Source organism: Pipistrellus hanaki, assembly GCF_964339955.1.
Source record: "Pipistrellus hanaki genome assembly, chromosome: X".
Classification (NCBI taxonomy): Eukaryota; Metazoa; Chordata; class Mammalia; order Chiroptera; family Vespertilionidae; genus Pipistrellus; species Pipistrellus hanaki.
The window spans coordinates 91081340-91101995 of NC_140524.1; the positions used below are offsets into that span (position 1 = coordinate 91081340).

The window sequence follows — 20656 nt, forward strand, 5'->3', positions numbered from 1 at the left end:
CTAAAGAGCTATCACAGACACATTTATTGTAAAAGCACAATCCCAAGAGTGTCTAGTGGAGGGCCAAAACGATTAACACAAATGCTTTGTCAGATCAAAGATAAAACCTGCACCGCCCAATTGAGGAATGAATTAGAACAGTGGGTTATCTTTCAAATTAACCAGGGCAGTTAGTGAGGAAAATTTCATGAAAGTGTAATTCTTAGCCTTTGTGAATCCACACAGCAGGCATTCTGCCAGCTGACAAGATGATGAAATTTTCATGCTTAAAAAAAGCCCTCTTCATTTCCCAATTTAGATTAGCTAGTGTTTCTCTCCCTTTTTGTGTATTTGCTCTGCTGAAGCAGGATTTAAGGGGAGGGGGAACACACATCAATTTTTTACTCTAAAATAGAAGCTTTCAAAAACATCCCTAAAAGCTTAGAGATATAGTCTTTAAACTGGTTTTCTGTGATTTAAAAAAAAAATACAAGTTCAATTTTAACTTGGTACAGAGGGACCAACAAGGACCAGGGCAGAAAATCAACTTTGAATTAGAGGTTTCTGTGCTACCTCCAAGTCTTTCAGTGCTTCATCAAATCTTGGGATAAAGCAGTAGAGTTTTTTTTCCTTAAAGAAATTAATATTTACTTAAAATATCCTGCTTGGTATTTTCAGTATTTCTATGTATATTGAAATTTAAATGTTCTAGGAAATGAGAATTCGAGAGAGACAATCGTTGCTATATGGGGAGAGAGAAATAAGCATTTCCTCTACTGTTAAAAGAGTCAGTATTAAAACATTACGATATGAGCCCAGCAGGTGTGGCTCAGTGGTTGAGAGTCAACCTATGAACCAGGAGGTCATGGTTCAATTCCAGTCAGGGCACATGCCTGGGTTGCAGACTCGATCCCCAGTGTGGGGCGTGCAGGAGGCAGCTGATCAATGATTCTCTCTCATCATTGTTGTTCCTATCTCTCTCTCCCTTCCTCTCTGAAATCAATAAGAATATATTTTAAAAAACATGTTACAATATCATATAGACTGAGTCTCAGATACTTACATTTTTAATATTTATTATATCATATTCATTTACTCAGTACTGTTTATTCATGACAGAAAATACTAGAATATGTGATGCATTTTTTGAAAATAAAAGATTTAGAAAGATATTTTGTTACTCTAAACTTCTGTCCCTTTGTTCCTGACAATTCAATTTATTGGTAACCTAGAAAGGTTTCTTTGCAGGGTACAGAGTTTGGTCAATTACCTACTCCTCCACTGTCTTCCTAAAGTTCCTTTTTTAAAAAATATATATTTTTATTAATTTCAGAGAGAGAGAGAGAGAGAGAGAGAGAGAGAGAGAAACATCAATGATGAGAGAATCAATGATCGGATGCCTCCTGCATGCCCCCCACTGGGGACTGAGCCCACATCCCGAGGAGGTGGCCTGTAACCTCCTGGTTGATAGGCCAATACACAACCTTCCTTTCTCAGTGTGGGTTGTACTTTCCCTACAGTGATTCTAAGACTAAAATGAAAAAAAAAAAAATTGAGACTTGCTCTTAATTTACTAGTAACTTTTATGTCCAGTGGGTAGTATTTTTGAACTTGCAAAACAGGAGGAAACCCCTTTGGTCATTGGCTTCAGAGACGAGTCACTAAATGTCAGTATAGGCATACCTCAGAGATATTGTGGGTTCGAGACAGTATTGGGCTTTCGGTTCGGAGGCGGCTCAGGTGCAACTTCCTTAGGTCGTCCAGAATCTGGGTTCATCCAACACCAGCCCCTCCACCATGCCACTGAAGTTCAACTCCAATGAAATCAAAGTCGTATACCTGAGGGGAACTGGTGGGGAAGTAGGTGCCACATCTTCCCTGACCCCAAGATCGCCCCCCCACCGGGCCTGTCTCCAAAAACTGTTGGTGATGACATTGCCAAAGCAACCAGTGATTGGAAGGGTCTGAGGACTTGTGAAACTGACAACTCAAAACAGACAGGCCCAGATTGAAGTAGTCCCTTCTGCCTCTGCCCTGATCATCAAAGCTCTCAAAGAACCACCAAGAGACAGAAAGAAGCAAAAAACAAAACAAACAAACAAACAAAAACACATTAAGCACAGTGGAAATATCACTTTTAATGAGATTATCAGCATTGCCTGACAGATGTGGCACTAATCTTTAGCTAGAGAACTCTCTGGAACCATTCAAGAGAACCTGGGGACTGCCCAGTCTGTGGGCTACAATGTTGATGGCAGACACACTTATAACATCATAGATGATATCAACAGTGGTGCAACGGAATGTCCGGCTAGTTAAGAACTACAAAGAAAAATGTTTCAATTAAATATTATTTGACAACCCCCACCCCAAAAGAGAGTATTGGAATAAAATGAGTGTGATCTTTCGGCTGACCGAGAGTCTTGGCTTCAATTTGTAAAAAACAGACAACATTGGTGGATTACAATAAAGCAAGTGAAAAAAAACAAGGTATGCCTATACTTACTATCAATATCCCTGTCTCTGGTACACTTGATGTATTAATCTCCAGTTGGACTACCACCACTCTGGTACATCACCCTGAACTAACTGGAATCACTATCACTTGAGGCACAATACAAAAGAAGCTCAATGCCTTTTACCTGCAGAAGTTCTTTTAAGTCTGGGTGAGGAGGAAAAAGAACAGTGTTTTTTTTTTTGTTGTTGTTATTTTTAAAATATATTTTATTGATCTTTTACAGAGAGGAAGAGAGAGGGATAGAGAGTTAGAAACATCAATGAGAGAGAAACATCCATCAGCTGTATCTTGCACACCCCCTACTGGGGATGTCCCCACAACCAAGGTACATGCCCTTAATGGGTATCGAACCTGGGACCTTTCAGTCCGCAGGCCGACACTCTATCCACAGAGCCAAACCGGTTTCGGCGGAAAGAGAATAGTTTACCAATGAAGTAGAACCTAGAGATGCATGAGCTCTCTTATAAAAGTTCTTATCTTGACAATGTTTGAAACATTAATTTACCTTGAGGCCATGAAAAGAATAATGGATTTCTTCCTCTCACATCTAATCATATATGACTAAGATCAGACAGTAGGGGTACAGGTCCCTAATTTTGAGGATAGTCATGTTAATCTTCAACTTTAAGAGCGACATTTGGTTATTTTCCTAAGAAATCCTTTAGGAAAGTTAACCACGTGGGCAGTAACAACAGGAAAACTGTTACTTGCTGGTAGTGAGATGGCTGGCAGAGATGACAATGGAAGCAAAAGCTATAGAAACCCTGGGTTGAATGTCTAGATTCATAAAACTAGGTAATTTAGCTTAAAAAATATAACTACTACCACCAACACCACCACGACACACAAATAATTGGGTTAGAAATCCATCTTTCAGTTAGGGCATATTTCTAACTACAAAGAAGATCATTTTTCTGCCCATTCCCAACTTAGTCAAAACAGATCATCCCTTCTTATAGAAGGAAATAGACGAGTTTCTTCTAGTATTAACATTTCCATGGTGAAGATTTTGATAGACTAAACACAGAGAGAAAACTTGGAATTCTTCACAAGAGTCAAGAATCATGCTCTACTCCGTGAGGTCTGCAAATGAGGAGCTGAATAGTTTTGATTTGGGCTTTTCATGCTAAATAAAGGCCTAACATTTCGCGTGCGGAACATTTCATCTACTGGGGAATGTGAACCTAGAAATACGCTTTATTCCCATCCAACTGTTCATTAAGCACAGCACAACATATTCACTAAAATGTTTCAGATTTCCCAAAATGTAGTCATAATTATTATTTTAAAAATATCTTCAGACAAACCTTTTTTTTTTTTTTTAAACAAATACAAGTTATTCAACTCCAAAGTCAAAATACCGGAACTCTCTATTTTCATTCTTCATCCTAATGATCTAATACTCAGTTTTCATTTAATGAGATCCATTTTAAATAAGAAAATGCTATGTTAATTAGCATACAAGTAGAAATTATAGAAAGATATTGAACAAAGTCATGGGCCTTCCCTAATAGAATCTTGGCATTTTTGGAATGCCTTGCCAATGTAGCTTCTTTAAATAAGTTACAGTGAACTTTCAAGTAATAGCAATTTTGCTTAGATGGCAAATGATATAATGAAACACTAAGAAAAATCAAATGGTCAATGTGGAGTTTTCAATTTTAATTTTTGAAGAGAAAAGAACCCATTCATATGTAATTGTTAAAAAGAAAAAAACTTTGATGAAAGCCTTTCTAACACAGATCACTTACTGTTCTGGTATTTTAACTATACTATGTATTTTAAAACTCAGATAAGCCAGACAAATTGCATTTAAATTTAAAGGATATTTAGTTTTATTTCCTGGGACAACTAGGCTATAAAATGGTTTCGATTGCCACATAAACACAAAGTTTTAACTTACTAAACACATCACACATAATGTTTATGGCTCTACCTCACAAAGATAACCAATATTGATTTTGCCTCCTTTGCCCAAAGATGTGAGTGGCCACTTAATGTGGTCTTATTTAGGTAACAATAAATTTTAAAAAGTCCTGGTTATAGTCTCATTTCTCCTTAAAAGCAAAAATTTCACTATTTAGAATAATCCTCATTAATGAAAGAGATGTAATACCCAAAAGAAAGTCAAACCATTTTCTTTTCAAGTCTTTAAAAACGTTTTAGTTTCATAAAAAACAGCAATACAAAGCTACATTGTTTCATTTTCTAACAAGTTCCAAACTTAGATAAGCTGTGTATATAAGAAAGTTATTATGGATACTAACCTCATAGTATTTCCTAATGCAGCGTCTAATATCCAAGATCAATTTGTTGCTCAGCTGTACAATAAAGTTCAGAGGTGAAGCTTTACAATTGATGTTACTGCAACGATACAAGCTGGGCTCCGTATCGGTTCCCTATAGAATTCAAGTCAAACAAGCACACAAAAGATTATAAAAAGATTTCTTGTGCTTAAAAGCTTATATGCTGTCCTGGTGCACAATATTCTTCATTTAACTCTATTTCCTCAACTGCTTTCCTCCCAAAGATCTCCTGAGTCACATATAACTTCCACTCTTTTGCCACCATCATAATGGAGCATGAAGTCAAAGGGAAAACCCTAATATCACTTTTTATTAAAATACTCAATAAATGACAGACTCTCTGGATAAATGAGTTTTCCCTGTGAAAATACCAGTGAAGTGACATTATCGGAAAGAAACATTCTTTTCAGACATATCAAAATTTTAAATTTGCCCTTATTCATTACAAACTTGAGGATACAGCAAGTGCGCTAATGACATTAGTTTGCTTTCATATTGTCATCTTAAGTTTAAGAACAAAGCCTAAAATTTAAGTGTTACACCACAAAGCAATCAGTTTTTGTCAGCTTAGAAAAAAGAAAATTCCTAACCCCCTTAAAACGCATTTGGAGGAGGGAAAGCAGGAGAAGTAGACATTTGCAAGAATTAACTATCAGTATCTGGAGAAAACGTCTTGTTTTGTTTTGTTTTGAGCAGAAACAAAGAAAACATACAGGGAAACTGTTGGGGTTTCTGGACCATGTGTTTTTCTTCTTGATACTTAAACATCTTGGTTTCTGCTCCAATCTGGTACATAACCCTACCCACCACGCTAAGCAATTCCAGGTGGAAGAGATTTGAGAGCTTGACATCGGCTCTTCCACAGTTAGCCCATCTGCAAGTTGTCAAGCCTCCATGCAATTAACTATCTTATTTACAGCTGTAATGAAGCAAAACTCAAGGATTTAGCATGTATTGCTGATCTGCGTCTGCCTCTTCCTTGCACTTGCTTCCAAAGACCGCTTTGTTTTGATTCAAAAAAATTCAAAACATCTGCTGTTTGTCCAAATTAACTTAAAATAATTACTTTTAATTTAGATAAAGGAAGCATTTTCTTTCAGTTTCAAGGTTTTCCATGGTTCTGCTGCCTACTCAGGGTTATATGTACTGCCAATGGCTAGTACATATAACCCTGCAGTGGAATCAAGTAAATTGGCCACATTTCAAGTTCTGATCCAAGGTCAATGATACATTTTTTGGCAGTACTTCTTGAAAGGAATGTCTCCCTGTGACTTTTTAAATGTCTGACATGCAAAGACAGCAGAAACGATAATCGGAGTACCTTTGTCAAAAAGGAGGCAAGTGGGATGTGTAAAGATAAACAAAAACTTTCCAAAAACACTTAGTTCCCATTAACTTGATTTAAGATACAGAAAAATATTGCTCTAAGTCTTAATAAATTGGGTTGGGAGTGGGGAAATACAGGTTACTAATTAAGGAATTACAATAAAAATACTTTAAGATAATTAGATCTTTTTAAGAGATTCCATTTAGAAACCAAGGCCAAACACTCTAGGAAGCCAAAAACAATACTGAATACATAAAAGCAACGTGTTTCTTCTTTTTTAGGCAAATAGGGAGGAGAAAAGGCCTTTATGTCAATTTGCTCACAAAATGAAAAAAATAAACAACTAACCGAACCCTCGAAGACACTATCGTAAATATTCTCAGTCCCACATGCAGGGCATGGGCATTTGAATCGCTCACAGTCCCTGTATTTCTCTTCATCGGTGAGCTGTGCTGGGCCACCAAGTAGAACATCATTCTCTTCATCTTTATGATAATGATGAACTCTAAACTGGGTGGGATCGAGTCCTATTAATGCAAAAGAAAAAAAAAAGCAAATTTAGAAAGGTACAATTCCTTTACCCAAAAAATAAGCCCAAGGGGAAAAAAAAAAACTCACAAAAGAATAATTTTAAATTCACAAACACAATCATTTGAACTCAAGATAGTCTCCTATCACATGGACAAAGGGCTCTTTTTATAAGAGATTATAAATAAAAGAAGTAAGCAGCATTAAAACAATGCAGGTGTATGCTAGTGGACATTTGGGTTTGGAAGCAACTAATGACTTCTCCAGGATGGTTTTAGTATTTTCTTAAAGTTATAAAGAAAATCTCAAATAAATGTGCACTGTGGTAAAGAAAATCTCTTAAAATCAAAGAATCATCATTAAAACTGAAAATAGAGAATAAAAACCCCATTAAAGAAAACAAGTTCACTGCTATTACAACTCCTTCAAGTGCAGACACAATTGCTAATCCTGATTTCAATGCAGTGGTCGATTCCATCTTGGCTCAGTAGTTAACAGCATGTAGGTTGCAATCTAATTCAGTGGTTAAAATTCAGTAGCAGCATATAAGACAAAACGTGACATGGTTTTTTTTTTGGTATTCTGAATTCAAAAGTATAGAATATGTGCAAGAAAATGATTTTATAGATTCTATAGGCCAAAATGTCCCTAACAATCCTGGAACCAAATATACCTTCCATATTTCAATCAAAATGACACAATAAATCAATTGATATATAGTTTATGCTATCTTATTTGCCCAGACTATTTGAGAAAATAAATATTTTAAGGCCAACCAATTTAATTTACCCTTGGTCAAAGCATATCTCTCAAAACTCACTATTTGAATTGAAACTTCAAGATAATTATTCTATACTATATCTTATAATATTTTCTTTAAAGTACCCCTTAGTAATACCTAAGAATTCTAGGCTGTTTAGAAGTCTAAGGAAAACAAGCATACCTATTTTTGTATAATGGTAAATAAGAAACATAAAACTTCACTAAGCAAAAATTTCAAATATCAAAAATATCTAAAAATTGTTTTGACTATCAACAGCTGCATTGGTAGATAATCTAACAGATGTTTTCAGAATTCGGTGACAAGACGCTAAATCTTATTTGGTCAATTGTCAAGTGACATCTAGTAATTACATGAGGTTAACTCTGATACAGTGGAAGGTGCTGAACAAAGAATAAGTTTGGAGTCTCAGCTTACTCACCTGCAAAATGGATGTAGAACCACCAATCATGCACTTTTGCAGTTTAAATAAGACAATAGAGGACAAACTGTTTTAAATAAATACTTAATGTCATACAGATAAAAAACTAAAGAGTGGATGAACATCATTTAGTCTGGACTAGGTTCACTCAAAATGAAACACATCTTCATGCTGCACAGCCAATTAATAGCTGCTCTTTGTAGGAATTCATCAAAGTGAGTATTTTCTAAGAAGATAGTGCATAATAAGAACAAAAAATACACATTCAATAACAACTTTGAAAAAATTGTCCTTGGTGCGTGACATAAATTACTGCAACGTAAGTCACTTGGCCCCAAGACTCACTGTACATTTTTATTTTACAAGTTAGCGATCCCCTAAGAGAAATAGCAAATGAGTGAAGGTGTGAGGGAGGGGTAGAGGAGTGGAGTGAGAGAAACCATGCCTGTTGGATGATGCCATTTTGTCTCTGTAGTAAAGGGCAACTTGCAAATGTCTTAACTCTAGTTATGAATCCAACTGAATTCACATAATGTCTTCCTTTATGAAGATGCAGCTTCATCTTTTCTCTGATGACACCATTATTCATCAATTTCCCAGACCATTTCTCAGAAAGTAAGGGAAAATAATAAGCAAGGATTTTCGAAAAGGCAAGAAACTCTTACAACCTGAAAATCAAGGAACGGAATGACCCTAGCTTTGCACATGTACAGCACTGGCCAGGCTGTGACAGGGGAGCAATGAAAGCTTTCTCTGGGCCCAGCCAGGTTCGCTTAGCACCTGCGAGGCACGGGCCAGGCTGCCTGCTGAAAAGCCAAAGCTGGCCACAGGCTACCTCACTTGTTACAGTGAAAAGCCCAACAAGGAGACAAAGTTATTTTATTTTAATTATTTTTATTTTTTTATATATTTTATTGATTTTTCAGAGAGGAAGGGAGAGGGATAGAGACTTAGAAACATCGATGAGAGAGAATCATCAATCACCCGCCTCCTGAACACCCCCTACCGGGGATGTGCCCGCAACCAAGGTACATGCCCCTGACCGGAATCGAACCCGGGACCTTTCAGTCCGCAGGCCGACGCTCTATCCACTGAGCCAAACCGTTTTTGGCGACAAAGTTATTTTAAAAGTCAGGTCTTATGAAAAGTCTACTTAAAACATCCATTTCCACAAATAACACTTATCTGCCCCTGGAAACAACAAAGCCAACTGGCCTAATTACTTTAAATTTATTCCCGAGCTGATTTTTTTCAAGAGAAGGAACTTTTTCATCTCAGCACTCATGGTCATAAGTCAATGTTAACCTTTTAATATATAAAGGGAAAAGACACTAATTACCTTAAAATATTAGGTATATAATGATCCTTGGACAAGTTGCTTGAATACAAAAAATGTCATAAAGATTATTTTATTGGGAGGACAATTATAAGTTCACCAGGCAAATCACAGAGGGCTAAATGAAATATTTTTAAGAAAACATATAATGTCATGTTAGAAAGTAAAGATCACTGCCTTCAGAATGTTTTTTAAGGTCAAAATCCAGGCTTAAACAAGCCCCCAACTTACTCAACATAATTTTTGTCCTCACAAAATTGGCAATAAGCAGCTTATTTTGAAGTTTTGGGAGACTTGAAAGTTTCCCCGCTTATACATAACTCATTGAGGCTGTAGTGAGACAACAGGAAAAAGTATCTGGTGCTGCCACCTAAAGGTAGAATCTGAATTTTTAAATGTGCAAACTAGAGCTGTTGCAAAGAACTCTATTTGTAATTACTGTCTCTCCAAAATTAGACACTTTTGTCAGAAATTAAAGCAAAAATCTTTATGATTGCAGTTGGCATATACTTACATGTGCATTGTATAATCAATATTAAAATGCTCATCATACAGCAAGTAATCCTGTTAGCCTTTGAGCAAGAGATGCCAAACTGAATTCCAAATTCCTTCTCTCTCCTGAGAGCTTTTTTGAAATAACTGGCTTTTTAAAAAAATCAACTTTATGCCCCATTTGAGGAAAAGAACTTCCACTTTTGACTAGCCTCGCTCTTGACAGGTGAGTCCGACCATTTGGTCTGGCACAGAATAGAAGGAGGCAGACTGGTAGAAGTTGGCACCAGTTCTCCAGGGGAAGGGCACCAGCAGTTTGCCCCACAATAAGGAGAAATGGTATGTGCTGAAATTCAACACTGTGACTTCTAGTGATCTAGCCACACCATTTTTCTCTTGGGGGTGGGACAGAAGGCGCAGCAGAATAAAATGAAACTACTGTCATTTATAATTAGAAAATTTATAGGGTCTCACATTATTTTGGCAACAGGATCAAAGCTGTTATGTTTCAAAAAGTATTTATAGAAAGTAACATCACAGGCATTCGGGTGGAGGAATTCGGCAATGCTGTTTTGTTTTGTTTTGTTTTTACTTAACATCACCATATTCTTATCACACACACCTCCAATGTGGGATTTTGCACAAAATTATTTTTCTTATCACTGTACTTTCTAACCCTTGTAAATGTCTTTTTAGAATGTTCACATGCCCCCAATAAAGGAGTATTTGCACTGTTCAAAACTCAAGTCCCTAAACATGGCTGAGAGAGGCTAATACATTTGACCAAGTAATTTTCTTCCTCCAAAAGACTGTAAATAACTACAGTCAAGACAATATATATGTTCACACAAGTGAAGAAGAGGGAATAATCCATATGACTGAAACTCCAAATGGAGTAAGTAACTGATATTCCCAAGTAGGTTGTTTGTAGTATGACTCAAACCACCAGGGAAGCTAATTAATGAAATCGTACAGTAAATTTCTTCTAAAATTTTATTTTAGGAAATAAATCATTTATCTCTTGCACAAATTCAGGCTTTCATATATTTGGACTTCCTAGAGAACAATACACAAACTAAAAATTTAGTGTGATGAAACAAAAAGTAGTTAATGAATTTTTAAAAGGTAAATGCTACATTCATAAAAACCTTGTACAAGAATGTTCAGCAGCTATATTAATAATAACCAGAAATTGGTAACAATTCTGTTCAGCTGCCCATCAACGTGAGAGTCTATAATAATAAAAGTGTAATATGCTAATTAGACCGGATGTCCTTCTGGACGATGTCGGGGCTGTGAGGGAAGCTCGGTCCCGGGTGCCAGAGGGAAGCTGGTGCCAGCAGCCAGGGGAAGGAAGGCCTACTCTTGCACGAATTTCGTGCACCAGGCTTCCAGTGAATAAATTATATACTACTCAGCAATGAAAAAGAATGAGTACTGATAGATGCAAAAAGATGGATGAATCTGAAAAATAAAGCTGAACACAAAAAAGATATGCCATAGGAAATAACATACAGAATTCTAGAGTAGGCAAAACTAACCCATGGTCATAGAAATCAGATGAGTGACTGCTTTTGGGAGGGGGTGTACTGACTGGGAAGAGGTACAAGGGAACTCTCTAGGTCAGTGGTCGGCAAACTCATTACTCAACAGTGTGAGCCACATGCGGCTCTTTGGCCCCTTAAGGTTTTAGCAAAGGCCAGCTTAGGAGTACCCTAATGAAGTTAATAACAATGTACCTACCCATATAGTTTATGTTTAAAAAATGTGGCTCTCAAAAGAAATGTCAATCGTCGTACTGTTGATATTTGGCTCTGTTGACTAATGAGTTTGCCGACCACTGCTCTAAGTGATGGGAATGTTCTGTGTCTTGATAAACTGTATGATACTCTGAAGATTGTAGCATTTCTTGGCATGTAAATTGCACTTGAAAAAAAACATGCCAAATAGAAGGTATCTGTGATATGTTATTTCCAAAAGACTCACTTAAAATAGATAAGAAATGACTGCAAGTCAGTAAAAAAAAGACAACCCAACAGAAGAGTAGTAAAAGATGAACAGGCACCTCACAAAAGGAGATATCCAAATGGCAATTAAGCATGTGAGCAGGTACCGAACATTATTAATCATCAAAGAAATGAAAAATTAGAACCACAACATTATGCCAACACATAAGAAGAAAAAGAGAAAACACCAAGTGCTGGCTAAGAATGTGGAGCACTCCCATACTGCTGGCAGGGTGCACATCAGAACCACTTCGGAAAACTGGTTGTATCTACTAAAGCTGAACACAGACGTCCCCTATGACCTAGGAAATCTTCTCCTAAGTATATACCCAACAGAAAATACACGCAATTGTTCCACAGAAGTCATGTGCACGAATGCTCACAGCAGAACTATTCATAATTGTCCCAATGTGGGAAGAACCCACAGGTTTTACATTCAGTCACACAGTGTGGCATATTCAAACAATAAAATACTGCACAGAAATGAAGTATAACCACATGGACCCATCTCACAAACATATTGAATGCAAGCAGCCAGACACACAAAAAATACAGACACAACTTGTGTAACATCCCAAAATAAGAAAACCTCATCTATGATGTCATAAGGAATGATGTCATTTTCTGGCCGGGGGTGGATAATATCTAGGAGAAAGGGGACTCCTGAGGGTGCTTCTTGAGCTGACTACAAAGGTATGTGTTTGTGAAAACTCATTAAACTGTTCAGTTAGGTTTTGCATACTTTTCTGTATGCACATTATATAAGAACATTAACACTGGAAAAGGTGAGAAAAGTGAATACTGAGTATTTCTTATGATATACCTATGAGGTTGTGATAAAATGTGTTAGATTCCAACTAGATATTATGTACCTCTTCACAGATGTACACACTATTTCCTAGAAGTAGCATTCACAAAAATGAAAATTGAACTGAAGTATGGGCAAGACTTCAGAGCTAACTACCACTTTACAGGAAATACAGGGGAAAGGATACTATTGGCAAACTCCAGAATATGGAAAATTCTATAGGGCAGAGTACCCAGTTTATTTAACAAATAAATCAGAAGGATGAACAAAAAAAGAGAAGATTAACTATCCTATGGACCCTGACTAGATTCCAATTCAAACAAAGAGCTTTTTATAAAAAGTGTTTTCATAGTATGGTCAGGAAAATATAAACACTTATTGGATATTTGATGAAATGAATATTCCACACCCACCCACCCCTCCACCCACCCCCTCAGTAACAGCATTGTAGCTATGTTGCAAAGGGGAATCCTTGACTTTTAGAAATGCAAAATAAAATATCTCTCTATATAAAAACCTAAGCAACCGTCTGACCGGTAGCTATGATGTGCACTGACCACCAGGGGGCAGATGCTCAATGCAGGAGCTGCCGAGCTGCAGTGACTTGGCAGTTGTGGTTCTTGGGGAACCTCCCTCTTGCAATCCGGACCCCCTCACCAGGCTGAGGGACCTCACCTGTGCACGAATCTGTGCACTGGGCCTCTAGTTTACAGATAAAATGACATTTTCTCTAGGATTCACTTCAAAATAATCAGAAGAGGTGGAGAAGCAGAATAAGATCAACCACAGTTGCAGACTGCTGCTGAAGCTGGGTGTTGAGCACATGGGGGCGTCTGACAAAATTCTCTCTACTATTGTATATGTTTAGAATTTTCCATAATAAAACTTTTTAAAATACTGGACCTCTGACCTAAACAACTGACTATACAAGTGACAGAAAACTAAAACTTCCTCCATAAGACAAATGGAAAATTTTTATTATCCTGTACAAAATAACTCCCAAAATCTTGGCAGAAAAAAAAAACAACTAAATGATGGTGGAAGGAGACTTGACTTAGGGTTAACATACAATATACAGATGATATATTATAGAGCTGTACCCCTAAAACCTATAATTTTAGTAACCAATGTCACCCCAATATTAAAAACAAAAACAAAAAGGAAAGAAACTCTAATGAACAGCACTTTTATGACCTCACTTGATTATTTTTAATGCCCTTGATGACAGCTCTGAATGTGAATTTTAACTTGGTAAGACGTGTACCTCTGGGCAGGAAAAAACTTTAGAAGTGTCTTTTCTATTTTTAAATATGAGAAAAGATAGTAACTATTTTTAAGTCTGAGAAAAAAATATTTGGAAAATAAAATAATAAACAAAAAGTCACTTCTCTTACAACTAAGCCCTCTGTTCTCCAGCGATGCAGGCAGATATGGCGAGGAAATAGTCAGGCAGGAGATCCGTAACACCAATCTTTTAGGAGTCAGTAAGTGTTAAAACTGTTTTTCTTCTTCAGCTATTGTAAAAAAACTATCTTATTTTTATTAATAAAATAATAGTGACTTTTTTTTCAACAAGGAACCTATACTTCACCACCTTCACCCTTTCATGTCTTATTTATACGTATATATTTAATATCACTTAGGTATCTGTGTACAATCCTATATTAAACCATTTACATTTATTCTATCTTACCCATTTTTCATGGACTACATAATCCTGGTGTCATTTTGATGTACTTAATGAAATAATGAATCTTTAAAAAAATGGTCTATAATTAATAATATGGCAGTGTATACTTAATGCTGAGATTAGATGTTAAGCATTCTCACCACAAAAAAAAGAAGTTAAATATGTGAGCTGATGGATGTGTAATTGATCTGAATAATCGTTATACAATGTATATCAAATCATCATGTACATTTTAAGTTTATACAATTATACTTGTCAATTATTCCTCAATAAAGTTAAAATTTTTTAAAAATTGATCTAACTTAAATAATTCAAAAACTTCTCATTTTCCTTTGAAAACTCCAAGTACTACAAAGCCAGAGTTAGGAATTACTAGTCCAACTGATTATTCCAAACATGCTCTAGTTTGGTTCCAAGTTCTCAGAGGTCTCTGCTTGAGTTAGCAGAGACATGTCACTGCAGGCCCTCAGAATTACAGGCTAGTGAGACAGAAACAACATCATGGGTTTGCTTTGTAGGGACTGAGGTGCAAAGTTTTGCGGCTGATTCTCTTTAAGAGGTTCTAAATGAATTCCCTAATGTGTCACGGGGAGTGGCTGAGATAGCATGGGCTACCCTGTGAATGAGGTTGGGTGCCCTGACACTGCATCAATGGGCTGGGAAAATTGGGCGAGGTGGGGTAGACAACCATTCCCAACCCCACACTGGCCCCTCCACGGCACATTCCCACAATGCCTCAAATGCTTCCATTTCTATACACTCTTCCCAGTGAGGCTTTGCTTCCCTTGCACATCAAAAATCCTTTCTTTTACATCTTTTGAGGCATGTACTGTGTTCCCAACTGGAATTCCCCAAAATAGTGAATCCACAGGGCTGTAATTTGAGTAAAGGAGCCGTGGCTGACTCAACTTTGTATCACCTACAAGACCCAGTAATTGAGCACAGCAAGTATTCAACATCAATCCATTCACTGAATGAAAAAGTAGGCCTAGAACATGAGCCATTTAATAATACACTTGGAATGGGGCTAAATCTTGAAAGAGGCAGTTCTTATCAGCTGACAAGACTTACTATCCTACTTTGCTTTTGGTATGATCTTACTTTTAAATTTTTACCATTATTTTATAGAACATATTTAATGTTTGGAAATGATGGTCAAGTATGGGTATTCTTCTAAGAGTTTAATCATGAAAAAAGACAAAAGTCTTGATAGATACAGTAATACCTGAGACACCTACTGGTGTCATCATCCTATGCCCAACCATCTGTACTTCATCTCACTTCCTATCTTTTGTAGATATATCACTCCGAGCCTGACAAAGGTCCCCAAACACCACCTGGCCCACTGTTGCACTTATTTCTTAGAAGATGTTACTGGATCCCATCTTCTGAGATAATAAACTACCGTCCACACTGTGCGTGATATAGCCATTTTTTTAACAAGGGAATTTTTACTTTCTAATTTAAGCCAGGAACACATTGGGTTAAGTGTGCACCGTCTTGTTTTAAACACTACTTTCAGAGACTAAATTAAATTTTAATTTCTCACATTCTTCAGACATCTATAATTTCTCAGGACCAATGAGAAAACTGCCCAGATAGATAAATGCCTTAAACTTTATCACTGACCATGAAGAAATATACTTGACAGCTATTGTACAAGTCATCGCTCATTGGAGGAAAGACATTATCCAATATAATAAAAGCCTAATATGCTAAGTGTCTGACCATTTGGTTCATAGCTATGATGCACACTGACCACCAGGGGGCAGACGCTCTGACCGATAAGTTAGTTTGCTCTTGTGGTTCGGCTGACCGGGAATGGACGAGACTGGCCAGACATGCCCTGGAGCACTCCTGAGGTCCCTCCTTGACCCCAATCATGCACCAGTGGGGTCCCTTGGCCAGCCTGCGCCCTCTGGCAATCCAGGACCCCTTGGGGGATGTCAGAGAGCTGGTTTCAACCCAATCCCCTTAGGCCAAGCTGAAGGACCCCACTGGTGCACGAATGTGTGCGCCAGGTCTCTAGTATAATTCAAAGTGCCAATATAGATGAAATACAGTGGAACCTTGGTTCTGAAACTTAATTCATTCCAAAAGGCTGTTTGTGAAGCGATTTGTTTGAAAACCAAATCATTTTTCCCCTTAGAAATAATATAAACTGAATTAATTCCTTCCAGACCCACAAATGATTTCGTTTTAATTTTTCTTACATATAATACATGCCTAATGTACTATTTACTCTATAAACACTTCTTTTCTTAAATTTATCAAACTAGCATCTTTCAGTCAACATGCAGCACCTTTGCTTGTTCATATATCACTACTTCTGAAATGCTGCCACTGGCTAACTAATAAACATAGTTTTTCTACCTCTTCAATTGCCTGTGATCCCTGTTTCCTTCAGACCCTCAGCAACATTAGCACTCTTGATGACTTCTTTATAGTTTTAAAATTGTGCTAATTCTTGATTTTGCCAGCAACAAAATCATTCGCTCCATAGTTTGTTGCTTGAGAGGAGCTAAGGTATCAGCATGAAAGGGTTGTCAGGTCGAAAACCACAATTTTGGTTTAACAACTGAGACATTTTTTTCTGTGAACAACTTGGTTGAGAAACAAATTGTTCAAGATGGGAGACATTTGAGAAATGAGGTTTGACTGTAAAAATTTATTAAAAGGTGAAATTCAAGAATGAACTTTTAAAATCTATCTATCTATATATATAAAAGGCTAAGTGACCAATTGTACGTATGTCCAATCAGCCAGTATGCAAATTAACCCATCTTTGTTGGGTTAATTTGCATACTCCTGATTGGCTTGTGGGCATCGCGAAGGTACAATCAATTGCATCTTACTCTTTTATTAGTGAAGATAGATTTCAGAAAAGAAGGGAGAGGCAGAGAAACAGAAACATCAGAGGCCTGGCTGGTTTGGCTCAGTGGTTGAGCATCGACCTATGAACCAGGAGGTAATGGTTTGACTCCTGGTCAAGGTGCATGCCTGGGTTGTGGGCTCTATCCCCAGTGTGGGGCATGCAGGAGGCAGCCAATCAATGATTCTCTCTCATCGCTGATGTTTCTATCTCTCTTTCCCTCTCTGAAATAAAAATATATTTAAAAAAAGAAACATCAATAATAAGAGAGAATCATTGATTGGCTGCCTCCTGCACATCCGTTACTGGGGATTGAACCCGCAACCTGGGCGTGTGGCCTGATCGGTAATGAAACTGTGATCTCCTGGCTCACAGGTTTACGCTCAACCACTGAGTGACACCAGCTGGGCAAGAATGAACTTTAAGACTATTCTCATCACTGGCTTATTTTGCCAGGTACAGAAGACTATATGGATGTTGGCGCACACTGTGAATATTTCATCCACAGACTATAAAGAGCTTTCATTAGAACAAGAGAGAGAAAAACCTATAGTCTGGAGAACAAAAGCTAAGAGTTCCAAGTTTTAGTGGCCATGTTTCCCAAAGGGCTATTGTATAAAAGCGTAATACTATATATTTTTTTCTATTCACAGATGGAAAAGAGTAAAATTTTGCTTTATTTAAGCCCAAGAGCAATAATCTTGCATGGATTTCAGCAAAATGATACACATTTTACGGTGGGATAATAAGGACCATTAGTTATTAGAGAGAATAAATCATTCTCTTTCAATTCAACAGACTTATTCATTCCCTCATTTAATAGACTACCCTCTCTCCTTTTCATTAAAATGTCCTTCCCATACAGAACACCTGGCCACACAACATGCCACCAGACAGACTTCAGGAGGTATCTTGATGGGGAGAAATAGAGAATTTCCAAAGGGAATCCACGGGATAAAACCAACACTTGATGCTTGCCTTTCATTTCAAGGAAAGCAATATAAAAGCAATAGAAAAAGGAAAAGGTGGCTGAAAAATATAGTTGCTCTCCACAAAAGAATCTTAAAAATAAAAAATCATGAACTTAATAATTTTCCTAAATGAAATTATGCCATTATTCTTGACTTCTTTGTGCCCACTAAAAGGACAAAGTATCAAACTTCAGTAAAGTTTCAACACTATAATACGTTTCATTAATCAAAGATAAAAACTGCATTAAAAGCAAGAGAATTATTTGATGTCTGTGATTAGGCAGTCGGAGGGCTTGCATTCTATGTATACATTTTTACACTTCAACTTATTTAACAGTGTCAGTTCACTAACTGCAGTTTTTTTTACATAAAGAAAACAGATTTAGAATTTTAAAAACAAATTATAGTAATTTGGTGCCTACGGCTTGCACCTCTTAGAAACTACGCACCCCCTAACACTCCCCTTACTTTGCCACCACTTCCCCATCTCCACCCTCCTCCTCTCTAACACCGCAGGCTAAGTGAGAACTGATGACAGGGGCCTCACATTCCCTAATGAAGGACAGCCACCCTAATTTTTCACTTGGAGTGGAGGAATAAAGGATGCAGATCAAAGTACAGCTCCTGAATAGGGCGGAGCGCAAATGCAGGCAATGTGTGCCTGGGGAGCTGCAGTGTTTCCTACAGATCTTCATGGTGCCTGGCACATACTGTCCCGAGCTCCATGAATGTGGAACCTCCTATGAGGAGACAGGGAGATAAGGGACCATGAGATTTCTCACTACAGTAGATAGAGATGCGGATACCGCTGGCGATGGCGGTGGGAGAAGAGGGTGGGCAGGGGAGGAAGGGGACTGCAAGATAATGACAACCTCATTCGCCCTCAGTATAAAAACTGCTATCAAGCCAAAACCAGTTTGGCTCAGTAGACAGAGCATCGGCCTACGGACTGAAAACTCCCGGGTTCGATTCCGGTCAAGGGCATGTACCTTGGTTGCGGGCACATCCCCAATGGGGAGTGTGCGGGAGGCAGCTGATGGATGTTTCTCTCTCATCGATGTTTCTAACTCTCTCCCCCTCTCCCTTCCTCTCTGCAAAAAATCAATAAAATATATTTTAAAAAAAAAACACACACACACACACACAAAAAAAAAAACTGCTAGCCAGTGGCAGAAGATAAAAATGAGAAAAATATGATGGAGGGGCGGGCAGCATCAATTCCTTAGGGCCGAAGGCACAGGCCCTTCTGGCACCTCTAACTGACAACCTGGCACCAAGAAGGAGCTGACCAGAATAGTGTCCGGCCGAAACCGGTTTGGCTCAATGGATAGAGCGTCGGCTTGGGGACTGAAGGGTCCCGGGTTCGATTCCGGTCAAGGGCATGTACCTTGGTTGTGGGCACATCCCCAGTAGGGGGGTGTGCAAGAGGCAGCTGATTGATGACTCTCTCTCATCAATGTTTCTAACTCTGTATCTCTCTCCCTTCCTCTCTGTACAAAATCAATAAAATATATTAAAAAAAAAAAAAAAAAGAATAGTGTCCGTACAGTCAGGGCTGCACTGAGAACTGGCAGGTGATGAGATAGGAGAGAGCCAGACATGGCAGGTCCATGGACCATGCACGAGCACAGAGGGTTCCCTCTGTAGACTGCGATCTGTCAGTAATAACATGAAAGCTCTGAAGATGGAACCTACCAGGACCATTGGAATCATGTGTGAAAACTGGATTCATAAGGCAGCCTATGACCAGTAATTAGGATCAAGTCTGGCTTTAAGCAAGTCAAACTCTGCCCAATGCTTAATTTATATAAAATCCATCTTTAGTCCTGGCAGGCATGGCTCAATAGTTAGAGCTTCGGACCGTGCACTGAAGAGTCTTGGGTTGATTCTCAGTCAAGGGCATGTACCTGGGTTGCAGGTTTGATACCTGGCCCCAGCTGGGGCACATGCAGGAGGCAACCAAAGGATGTGTTGCTCTCACACAGATGCTTCTCTCTCTCTCTTTCTCCTCTCCCCCCTCCCTTCTACTCTCTCCCTAAAAATCAATGGAAAAATATACACGGGTGAGAATTAACAAAACAAACAAACAAACAAAAGATCTTAACTATGGCCCCAGAACCAACAAAATCAGTCTGGTCCCCACTTGCTCTTAAGCTGAGCTGGCATCATGCTATCCTCCGGGCAGGCCCCACCACTCTTTATTCTACAGCTCTTTTGCTTAAATATATGGCTCCACATTTATCTAGTAAATATCACTCATGGGGCGGGGCTTATTCCTTTTATCCCTCCTCAGCACTGGAAAATCCAAAACCAAAAAAGGAAAGGGTAATGGTCAGCATTTAGATCAGGTTCTTGATCATACAAATGGAAAAACTGGGAGATCTACTCTAAACAAAAGAATGGTTTTGCTCAGGGGTTTTCAGTGGGGAGGGGTGGGGCTTACAGTGAGGAGAGGAGGGAGAAGATAAAAGCTGCTGAGCCTTCACATCCACGCCATCCCACTCCTGGTTGGAACATCTATCATCACCTCTCAGAGCTAAGAGGGGGCAATACAGTTCAGCCCAGTGGTTAGGAGCACAAGTTTTGGAGTCATGCAGAGCTGGGCCCCAATTCAGTCACTG

At 38.2% G+C, this 20656-nt stretch overlaps 1 protein-coding gene, 1 long non-coding RNA gene and 1 pseudogene across 3 annotated transcripts in view; 2 read left to right on the plus strand and 1 right to left on the minus strand.

The window, feature by feature from the left end:
- The window catches only part of POLA1 (DNA polymerase alpha 1, catalytic subunit), a 311394-nt gene that overhangs the window by 155757 nt on the left and 134981 nt on the right, over positions 1 to 20656 (minus strand). The window contains exons 33-34 of the mRNA XM_084869425.1: positions 6479 to 6657; positions 4765 to 4896 (exon numbers count right to left, since the gene is read on the minus strand). Of these exons, the coding sequence (XP_084725551.1) occupies positions 4765 to 4896; positions 6479 to 6657 (311 nt within the window). The remainder of the gene's footprint in view (positions 1 to 4764; positions 4897 to 6478; positions 6658 to 20656) is intronic.
- Positions 1 to 20656, plus strand: part of LOC311614722 — a 520998-nt gene that overhangs the window by 146906 nt on the left and 353436 nt on the right. The gene's annotated exons all lie outside the window — the stretch shown is intronic.
- On the plus strand, positions 1777 to 2340 carry LOC311615797 (large ribosomal subunit protein uL11-like; annotated as a pseudogene). Its single transcript has one exon. The product of its transcript is annotated as a large ribosomal subunit protein uL11-like (transcript).